The sequence below is a fragment of the Colobus angolensis genome, unplaced genomic scaffold (genome assembly GCF_000951035.1).
Source record: "Colobus angolensis palliatus isolate OR3802 unplaced genomic scaffold, Cang.pa_1.0 Scaffold544, whole genome shotgun sequence".
In the NCBI taxonomy this organism is placed as follows: Eukaryota; Metazoa; Chordata; class Mammalia; order Primates; family Cercopithecidae; genus Colobus; species Colobus angolensis.
In genome coordinates, this window is record NW_012118977.1 from 1,462,299 (window position 1) to 1,473,704 (window position 11,406).

Here is an 11,406-nt window from a genome sequence, read left to right on the forward strand (position 1 = left end):
CTGGCCGGGGTACCAGGGGAGAGTCCCAGCTCCTCAGCACTGGGTCAGGGGTGGTGATGGCAATGTGGCCTCAGATCAGGGCTCTCACTCATGAACTCAACCCTGCCCCCGTCCACAGGGACTCATGCCCAGGAGTAAAAAGGTGCAACCCATGTCTTATAGTCCTAGACCAGAAAAGCTGCCTCCTAGAATTACCAGGGGCTGCATTTATAGACCATCTTACTTGAAGAGGCTCTTGCTCACCATTTCTGGAAGAGTTTCAGTCTGCAACCAAAGAAATAAGTTCCATCACAAGAGATATGGTATACAGAATAAAGGAGGGGTTCTTTTCTCTTCTGCTCTGTGCTAGGATGCTACACTTAAAGAAAAGAGTGATTACATCTGGGACTGTTGAAGAAACAGGATCTGGTTAGGCTAGAAGAGAAAAGACTTACAGGGCTCTTATTTTAAATAGGGAGCAGACATTCTGAGTAGACTTGGGGCTGGAATCAAGACCAAAAAGTAGAAGCTCCAGGTAGAGAGATAGCGAATCACTGTAAGAAAGAACTTTGGACAGTCTTGGCTGTAAAAATAGGACCAGCCCATCACTGGAAGTATGCCAGCCAAAGTGGGAGATGCTGCCCTAGTCAGGGATGCTGTCACAGACAGTCAGCACCTGAGGGTGATGATCAAAGGCCTCTGAGGAGACCTGCACGTGGGTGCCACATCCCAGAATGTTCCTATCCATGCACTTTGGTCCCAAAACATATCACTGCGGGAAGGTTTCCTCCCTCTGAAGTCACTCACATTATAGACCTGAACAGTGAGGGGACAACACTTTAGTGCCTGCAAAGTTAACTCGATTGGACAAAATGGGCAATCACCTCTCCCCTAAACAGGTACATTTAAATTATGTAAGGCCTGTAGCGGGCTCCCTTTCTGACACTTTGGGGGTAAAAAAAGTCTACCTAGTTTCTGATTTCATTAACTTAACTTTTTCTAAAAGCTTCCCTGGGTGCCCCCACACCTTGCAGTGTACCCCAAGTGCTCACCTGAGTTCCATCACATCTGAGACCAGCACTCAGCATGACCCTATGAAAGACTCAGGGTTGCTAGACTTGTAATGGGGCCAAAGATTTCACCTTTCTCTCACCTTGCTCACCAAAAGGCATGAGGTCAAAACAGGAACTTCACAGGAGATAGTATTTCCCATTAACAGCCGTTTACTTTTAAAGTTCTGGGGACCTGATCGTTTCCTAGAGTCAATATTGACTGCATGTCTACTCTGGGCTGGTGATGTATTAGGCACTCACTTTGTGGCCAATGACTCTTTGATCAATCTTGCAAGATGACACCATCCCTTTAAAAAAATTATGGGAAATGAAGTTCAGAGGGGTTAAGTGACTTGAGCAAAGTCACCCAGAATCTAGGAGGCAGAGCATAGGTTTGAGTCCATATCTGACTTAGTCCATTGCTACTATGAGAAACTCTAACCATAAATGGACAGACTGCTAATAAACAGTGTTTTGAAGAAAAAAGATTGCATTAGAATATTATTTGAAGTTTATTAGAATAAGAGTATGGATATACAATTTCCAATATATTAGAGGTCAGATTAAGTCCTCCTCCAATACATGCTAAAATATCTCCAGGCAGTCTTCCACTTCAATATGAACAAAGATTCCAACAAAACTTAAATTGAGCTCTCTAAGTTTAGTATAGGTTAATTTCATATTCTACTTCAGGTCTAAAACTTCAAGCTTTAAGACACCAACATTAAAGACAAGAAAGAGTATTATGCCTGCAAAGACGCTCTGATGTCATCAAGTCTGGTGACTACGAAGGTGTGTTAGTGTCGTGGGTCTCTCTGGATTCAAACAAAAGCTACAGACCTCTGTCTACATTCCCCACAAAGCATGTTCAGAAAACACTTTGCCCACACCCTCGTGGTCCTCAGATTGAGACCTCCTAAACCAATCTCATTTTATAGATGAGAAAATTGCAGCTCAGAGAGGTTAAGTGATTTGCCCAAGATCACACAGCCAATTCAGAGCAGAGTCAGGACTTGAACCCTGGCCTCCCACTTCTCAGTCTCCTGCTCTTCCCCCCGCCCCCCCAACACCATCCCACTGCACTGCCTGTTTCAAATTCAGAATCAAAAATTCCTTTTTGAAAACATAGCACGTTTCTTCCTGAAATATCACTTCCTTCTTCATGTTTTAAATAGCCCTGAGAATCCATTGTATTTCTGTCCTGGTAGTGACAGGATGGGGTCACCTGGGCTATGTTTCATGAGCGATAATGAACGAGCCAGGTCTTTGCCAGAGAAAGATCATGAGTGAAGACTTTTCCCAACCTTTCTGTAGAGTTAACCTCATCTAAGAACTGAATCCAATTGTGACTGAAATAAGAATCCTGAAAATCTCACTTATATTTGGCTGGGAGCAGGAGATACTGTCAACTAGAGAAAAAAAAGGAAAAAGAATATACGGTTTGCACAGTGTCACTGTGATAGAGAGAAAAGTTCTCAACTTCGTCTTTCACCTTCCTTCTCCATTGTCCAAAGGCACATAACAGAAGAAGAGATTGCAAGCTACAGGTAGGTTTTACATATGAGAAGAAGGAAGAAAGGGGTGCTCTCGGCAACCCAGATGCAGACCCAGGACTGCATTTAGGGCAGATGGAAGAGTTTACCCAGTGCTAGCTACAGAGCTTATTAGAAAAAACTATAGATACACAACTTCCAACATATTAGAGGTCAGATTAGGTCCTCCTCAAATGCAGGCTAAAATATCTCCATACAGTCTTCCATGCCATCTTCAAGGCTCTACTTACTGTCATCTTCACTCAGATCCCTGTCCATGGTCCAGACGTCCTGCCAAAGAGATGTCTGCCCTTCTAGTGTGCTTGGACCGATGTGCTCTGATGGACCACCCTCAGGCCCCTCCCAGAACAGCAGGCCCATTGTTACCAGTTTGAATACAACAAAAGGAAACATCTATACCATTCACCATAGCAGCTGCTCGGCACCCAATCTGCCGGGTTCTGGGAGCTCCTCTTCCACAAGAGCCTTCTACTGGCCAAGCTCTTGTGGATGCTTCTAGTTACTCATGTCCTCACTGCACACCTTTGAGAGGGGCACTGGTATCATGCCCATTTTTCTGAGCAGGATGATAGATTCACATCCTCATCAGTCTGACTCTCCAGTCAGAGTGCCTGACCACTGAGCTACTTCGCCCAGCTGTAGGAGGCAGAGTCCTAAGTAGGAGGCAGAGTCCTAAGTATTGTAGGGGGCATGCAGAAAAAAGGTCATAACCACAAGGAGAGTACCTCCCCAAGGGGGATATTATATACAGATACTCAGGCTGGGCAGGGCCTCTGAGGTCTTGAGCAGCACCAGCCTCATCTTCCTGGGGAAGAAACAAAGCTGGGATTGTGAGGCCACACTGCAAAGCCACACGGTACCCCATGGGCAGAGCTGGCTCCCAACCCAGCCACGTGGGCCACTACTGTTCACCACACCAGCCTTGCCCACTGTGAAACATCTTTGGATTTGTAAAAGATCTTTTCCTAAACCTTTTCTATTGGAGTTTGACACCCCTTCAACCTCAGCACTTGGAAGATCATCCTCCTCTGCATGAGTCTAAACACAGAACTTATGAGCTGGTCCCTGAGGCTCTACGGGTCCACTCCTTCCACTGCATTCTTGGTAATCATTCCTCTGCAGCTGAACCTGGGGTTCTCTGGCCAGGGCAATGAAACTGCCCTATGCCTTGACTTCCCTATCCCAGCAATGCACCTGGGATGTGCCATGATATTCCTCAATGACAACCTGGGATTGCCTTCACCAGGGAAGCATCAGGACTATTTTGTCAGTGTCCTAAAGTTTGGCCTGTCTGGAATGGCCACACTGAACACAGAGATGGCTCCCAGCTGCTCCGTAAAGTGCGTGTCTTTATTCTCTCTACTGTCTTCACCCTCGTCACTGAATGCCCATCGCCGATAGCATGCAAGTGCAACTTCAGCATTATTCACAATTTCACAAACACTTTAGGTGACTCAGTCCTCACAAATAGGTTCTTATAGCTGGTAGGAGCACTGGATTTCTGACCCTTGAGAGTCATATAAATTTCATTACTGTGTATACACAAGGAAGACCATGATCCTGAGGAAGAAATGTGGTCTTTTGATACCTTTATACATGAAGCAACGATTTTAAGCCCTTATAGAATTGTCCCCATGGTAAATAGGATTATCATTTGTGTGCCTTTCTCTGTGTGTATATTTTACCCTAAACATGTGTGTGAGCATCCATTTCTGTGTCTGTTTATGCGTGTGTTTGCATATGTGTATATATTTGAGCCAAAACATGATAAATGATAAATTAATGACAGAATACTTGCAATTTAACTAAAACAATATACCACCATTATATCTTGAGTACTTCTTAAGCGCAATATATGCTTACCTAAAACCCTCTTCAGCATTTAAAAGGAACAACCACAGAAAATTCTTTAAATGTCAAATTGAACAAAATGTTAAAGAGAATTGAGCATTACAAGGACCCGAAATCTAGGCTGCAAAAAGGTAGACAACTCTGGGCTGTGTCTTCGTAACCAGGGAGCGGTGATCAGCAGGAATGACAGTCATTTTCTGAAAATTACTTAGGTCACATAATAGTAAGTTAATAAAAAGCTCTTAAAATGCATGGAAGATGAACAAACCAACAGCTAGACCTTTCTAATCTTGCTTTGGCACCAGTACGGAAGTGCTGTCTGCAACAGTGTGCTTGAGTGACTCGGGGCAAATAATGTACCCATCAACACCTGACATCCGTGGTGTCAGCAGGAACAAGCAGCATTAGCTCTAGGACCCATAATAGTGTGAGACTAGTACTGGTCCCTGCCTCTTACTATAATAGAATCAAAGGAGGTTGGGGTCAGGGAAAAGAGGCACCCACGCTGTGCCTGACATCTGACAGTCATTCTGCCTCCCTGCTGTTGACGGAAAAGAGTGGGCTCTGAGAGCTCCTCCTGAACTGGCCCTCAGGGGTCCACGAATATGAATCATTGCACACCTTGTGTACTGCATGTGCTGAGTGCTCATGAAACATTTGTGAAATTAGCACAGCTGTCCAGGAGCTGACTCTATCCATTGATTGCTGTCTGAGAACGTTGTTTGTTCTTGGAAATAAAATCTATGTAATCTCACAGGTGGGTGTCTGTCTTGGGATATGTCATGGCTGCAGGAAGGATTAGGGTACTGCAGAGCTTTAGAAGGGAATCAAGGAACCACGTGGTCGGACTGCAGTTGAACATGATAGTGAGGGAAAAGCCTAGAAGCAAGGCTCAATAACTGTCTTCAAGTATTTAAAGGGGCATGTGGGAAGGCAACAACAGAACAGAATCTCAGGACACCTGTCTTTCCATGAGCAGGCATGTGGAGAGCTGGTCTGGAATGGAGATCATTTTCAGCTGAACAAAGAAATTTTCTGTGAGAAGAGTTTCTTATCTTTGGACTGAGCCCTTCAGAAGAGTATTAAAGCAAAAGCTTGGTGATTAAACGAAGTGGGATGTGGGCAGTAGTAGAACATCACAGTCTATGGCTTCAGAGTCAGGGTAGACTGAGTTCAAAGTCCTAAAGTGGACACGACAGCACTGCAGCCTCTTTCCAGATCATCCCTGAAGGACCGTGGTGAGGAGAGGTACTCCCAGGGGGGCAGAACCTTGAACAGTGCCTGGTCTGGTTATTTCTTTTTGTCTCAGAGACGCCGGCTTCTGTTCAGCTCCTGTTGGATGAAGGTCTCACCCCACCATCTACAGAGCCCTCACTCTCATTCATCCAGTGAATGCTCCCTGCACATCCCCCAGGAACCGGGCCCTTCCTCAGGCCCTCTCAACCCAACTGAACCTAGAGCCACCCAGAACCCCCACAGGAGCCAAGACTACCAACAAAGGAGTTCTGCCCCAAAGGGCCTGGCAGCCACGATAACATTGTTGTTGGCTTATCTGCAGCCTGGGTGGATGGAGACCAGCGGTGCCCATGGCGTGAATCGAATATGGAGTAGAGGAGAATGGGCTTGATACAAATAAGAAACTTGTCCAAGTAAGAGGTCTCAAAACACTGTGCCTGAGCACCCTCCTCTCTCTGGGAGCCAGGGAAACTGGCACATCCCTCCAGGCCCAAGTCGTGGACTTCTAACTGCACAGACAGAAAACAGGGACTGAGATTTTTTGATGCCCCCCAAATACCACAAAGGAAAGGAGATGCTTTCCCAGATGCTTTCTCATTTAAACCTTCACAACAGCTCCGTAAGATAGATATGGTTCTCCTTATAGACGAGAAAACAAGGGCTTAGAGAGGTTGAGTGACTTACCCAAGGTTACACAGCTCTGGTGTGGCAGAACCAGAATGAGAGTAAGTTGGCACCAAGGCCCTAATGTAGATGAAAAACAATTCTGTGCATTATGTGTCATTGTAAGAAGCTGGGGGAAGGAGCGTGGCATGGTTTTTACTGACCTGGCTACTTAGTGGCTTGGCCCGTGTAAGTCTGGCTACCCAATCAGCTGAACGGAAAGCAATGGAGGAAAGCTGAGAAACTATGATGCCTGCAGGCCAGCGGCCTTCAGGAAGGTCACCCTCCACCTTTCCCTTTCCTAACCAAGCCTGAACCTTTGTCTTCTCAACAACAGCAAAGCCACACCAGTGCCCCCAATCCCGAAGTCTTTCTGGAAGCTTCCAATGAGTGCTCACCAAAGCCATACTGTCTTCTGTGACTCTGCCCTAGGCTTCCCTCTGTCACCTCCTCCAGGCCCCAGCACCCCTTCCCTCATCCCCTTGACATAGCTGAGGCCCCTCTTGGAAGCCTCCCAAAATGCAGCTGAGGAAATGATGAAACACAGCACAAAAATTAACCTTGACCCTGGACACATCGCAGCTCCAGGATTCCACCAATCCTGATGCTCCAGGAACCCAACTCACCAACTTTCTTAAGAGACTCTGGCCGGCCCCCACTGTCTAATGACGGCCTGGTTGCCTTCCCCTGGGTGCTTTAGTGAGTGCTGGGCTGCCCTCCCAGGTCCCCTCAGGACTAGAACCTCATCTCCAGTGCCTGACCAAGCCCTTCCCTGACTCACCCTGGGCCTTCATTCAGGGCAGCTCTGAAGAGCTGCCCTGCTCCTGAGCCCCTACCCTCCAACAATGGGCGAGACCCTCATCCTGACTGCAGTGCAACTCAACTCCTCCCTATGCGAAATCCTGCTGCCTTTGCTTCCTCACAGGATTTGATCCCAAAAGGACCCCCAGCTAACTTCCCACACACAAAGTTCCTCCTTCTCAAAGTCTTCTTCCCAAGAACGCTGCCTGCAACAGGAACTTTCACCACATCTCACCACATCCAGGGCCCCAAGGCTCCTGCAGTTCATGGGAATGGCAGGAATTGCATTTCTCCTCATTCCCAGAGCAATTCCCAGGGGCGGGCAAGGTGGGATGGTGGCTCCTCTCCCGCAATCTCTAAATATCAGGGTGTGCCTGTCCATCCGTGCTCACTCCCTCGGTGACCTCCTTCGGTGTGATGGTCGTCCTCACACTGACCATTCCCAATTTCTGCCTCTGCCTGGACCTCTCCTCTGAACTCCCGACTCCTCTATCTGGCTGGGACATCTCCCCTCTGTTGTCTAACAGACACCTCAAGCTCTCTGTGTGTGTTCAACGCTGAACCCCTGGTCTCCACCCGCTTTCACTCCCCCTTTTCCTCATACCCCCATTCAATGTCAGCAAGTCATATAGGCCTGGGTCCCTTCCCAGTCTGCTTCCTTGCTCCCACACGTGCCTGAGTCCCCAGCCCTTCTCACCTGGATTGTTGCAGTCACTTCCTCATGTGTCTGCTAGCTGTTGCCCTGGCCCTGACAAAGCCCATGCTCATCTCAGAACTCAGACTGATCCCTCTACACCTGTAAGTCAGGAGATAGCCCTCCTCTGCTCAACACCCTCTCTGGCTACAAAATCACTTGGACTGAAAGCCAAGTCCTTGCCGTGCTCTGCGAGGGACACTCTGCACCCTTCCTGCCAATATGGCCTCTGCCTGCTTCCCTTCAACCCCACCAGCCTCCTCATCGTTCACTGGTCACACCAAGCACATTCTCACCTCAGGGCCTTTGCACTGGCTGTGCTGGTGACCTGGAATTCCCCTCCAGAACTCCACACAACCTGTTCCCTCACCACCTGCAGGCCTTTGCTCAAATGTCACTCTCCCAGGGAGGCTGTCCCTGGCCCCTATTTAAAATTGAACACCCTGCCGCCACCACCAAATCTCCAGTCTCAAATTTTCTTTCCTGCTTTTGTTTTTCTTCATGGCTCTTACTTCTATCCAACACATTAACTAACTTATTATGTGTTTTGTTCAACACCTGTCATAATCCGGATGCAGGCTACCAAGATAAAAACCCAAAAAGCATATTTTTCTCTGTTTAGTTCCCTGCTGTATACTTAGCACTGTGAATAGGGCCTGGAAAATAATAGATGCTCTATAAATATGTGACGAATGAATAAATAAATAAATATACATTTTTTATTATTAGGCAGGGACTTTATCTTCCCATTGTCCTGGACTTCTAAACAGTTTTCTTCAAAGATATGCTTTGTTCCAACTGTGGGGAAACTGACAGAAAAAAAAAGGCAACTAGTAATTTTTAAATACCAGTTTGTCCCTGTTTCTAGACACTCACTTCTTCAAAAACAGGAATCCAGTCTGAGTGCCGCATTATAAGAATAGCAGGAAGGAGTTCAGTTTGACCATGTAGCTCAAAGACTTAATGAAGGATGCCTCCCTGGAAGCTGGGACTACAGGAAGCTCCATCCCGTGGTTGAAAAACTGACCAGTGACCGTTCCTACTCCATCCGTGGCCTGGACTCTGAAAGACATTTCCCATGGAGCTCTTCTGTGGGTCAACGCAGATGCTCCTGGGGGCTTCAGATTAAACCAACTAAAACAAGTTTCTGTGGTTCTGGCTGCTGTCCTCACTAGGCTAGAAAATGGGAGAGGTTTTAAATCGTGGCTCCTGGCAGGCAGGGAGAACAGAGTGGCTTATTTCCAGCAAAAGGCAAAGATGCTAATCTCATAATGCAGAAGGCTGCCTGCCAGCAATTGCACGCACATTGCACAGTCCCTCCGTTTCTCCCTTCCTTCCTACTAATCTGATCCATTTATCTGCAAAACCAATTTGGAATTTTAAAAGGCCAGTCTATTTGGTCACTGAAATTTTCAAACACAAATTCAATTTGCTTTGCAAGGCACCACCAGCCTTCCCAGGCCACGGGACAACACTAACTTCCAGTCCTTGTGTTTGCAGAGGGTGTTTCTGTCATAAATGTTTCAGGATCCAGCCCACTGCATCTCTCTGCTATCTCAGCAAGAGGGGAGGCAAGTGAGGGAAGCCATCATTGCTGATGGTGAGCACTTGTTGGCACCTCAGAATTCTTCTTGTTCTACTTCTTCACTGTGCACACGGGGAAACCAAGGTCAAGAGAAAGGAAGGGACTTGTCCAGGCTCCCATGGCAGTGAGTAGCAGACCATAGCCCAGGATTTCTTCCAGGACAAATATGCTTTGCATGTTGCCCTGAGGTCCCCAGAGGTGAAGTGACTCCTGAGGCCACACAGAAAATTGGGAGCTGGAGTAGAATGAGGCATCGTGTATTTTTTTCACACATTATTAAGAAGCTTTAGTTCCTTGCAGAGACCTTGATGGGTACCAGAGTGATAAGTAACATCAGACATAGCCCCATTACAGAGTCTCCCATAAAGCCAAAAGTGGCAGAAATGATTTTTTCCTCCATCCCCTGATGTTAGGCCTCCCATCTAATGTCAACTGGAGAGACAGCCCTCAGCAAGGATGGACATGTTCCCACGGTTCCAGCCTAATTCTCTTTTTCCCCGTGCCAGCTCCTCCCCTCCTCTGCCTCTTCACCATCATGCCCAGCCACACATACAGGAAACTCCTAATTATCCTCAACTCCGGTCTCTTATCTTCCCACATACACACACCTGCCAATCTCTCCTCCCTCCATCTCCGTGGCAACTGCCTCAGGCAGGCTTCCACTCACTCCTCCATCCTGGGGTCTCTGCCCCGCTCCGCACCTGCTTAGCACTGCCAGCCAGTGGGAGCTGTTCTACAGCGTGTCCTGCATGCACAGTGATGACCAGGAAACGATGGAGGTCAACCATCCATCTCCAAAAGGAAAATCAAATGATCACATGATCAGGATGACACACAGTGACCACAGTGTGACAGAACTCTCCCACCTTTCCTGTTGAGTCCTTGATCCAAGCACACAGAGTCCTCCTTGGGATGTCTCTGATCTCCCTCCCTCTGCACCTGTACCACAATCTCCCCCAATCCCAGGGTTTCAGGGGCTCTGTGATCAGGAGTAGCCTTATGGACCATTTACAGAAATGACTTTACCAGCTCTGGATTTTTCCCAATAAGACATCCCAAGGCAAGCAAACCTTTGTGTCACTAATAGCAGCTGCTTTCCATGGCATAACCTCAATGCTTATCATGTCTACCCAGACTGTCTTCTATTCCTGCTGCTCAGAGTCTCCCTCCCAAGAAGGCAGGATAAGAGAGAGGAAAGAAAGGGGAAGGGTGGAAAGCTTTTCCTGCCTACTTAGATCTGATTAAGTCTCCTGCTTCAAATCTTCTATGACTCCTTATTACCCTAGGATGAAGTCCAAATCTTCAATCTGCCTCCAAATGGCCTTTCCAGCCTTAGCCTTCACATGTTTTCCCCTGATATACCTATACCAAGTTTTATGCATACAGTTTCCCCTATTTGAAACATTCTCCTACCATTTTCTGCCTGGCAAACTTCTACTCATGCTCCAAGGACCATCTCAGATGCCCTCTCCTCTAGGAAGCCTGACCAGAAACAACTGTTCTCTCCTCTGTGTCTTCAGGCCACTCTCCACAGGGCTATTATTTATGAATATAAGCATGTGACTGACTCCCCCTTTCCCTCAGGCCATCTCCCCAGGAGTGGGGAGGAGACTGGGCTCCTCTTTGTTCTGGGGATCGCCACCTAAATGGCCTGAGGCTCCGCCATTGTACCTGGCTTCCAGAGCCAGTTCCACATCCACTTGGCGAAAGAGAATCCACAACCAAAAACTCAAATGACAGCCACAAGAATGGACACCTTTTTGGATCTAAATTAAGAATCACACGGAGATTTAGTGTCGTCCAACTCAGACCTGGTCATCTATCTGGCTGGACATGAAGCAGGTCAATGTTAATCACAGACCTCAGAGCAAGAGGCAGGGGCCGCAGACGTCATCTGCTTCAAACTCTCTTTCATTGTCCTCTTTTATTTACCTTCATCATTATTTTTTATATTTATAAAAGAAATATCCTAATCCTTAAAAAATCAAAGTT

The 11,406-nt window shown here is 47.2% G+C and overlaps 1 protein-coding gene across 2 annotated transcripts in view; it reads right to left on the bottom strand.

Annotated features, from left to right (window-relative positions):
• The window catches only part of SSUH2 (ssu-2 homolog (C. elegans)), a 32,229-nt gene extending 22,066 nt beyond the window's left edge, over positions 1-10,163 (bottom strand). Inside the window, exon 1 of one of the 2 annotated variants that reach the window (XM_011961276.1) lies at positions 10,082-10,163. Coding sequence is in view for 1 of the 2 variants with exons in the window: in XM_011961275.1 (XP_011816665.1) it covers positions 2,815-2,842 (28 nt within the window). In the remaining variant the exon portion in view is untranslated. Of the gene's footprint in view, positions 1-2,814; positions 2,877-10,081 lie in introns of those variants that run through there. The other variant, XM_011961275.1, reaches the window with a different exon arrangement.
• Between the last annotated feature and the right edge of the window lie 1,243 nt (positions 10,164-11,406).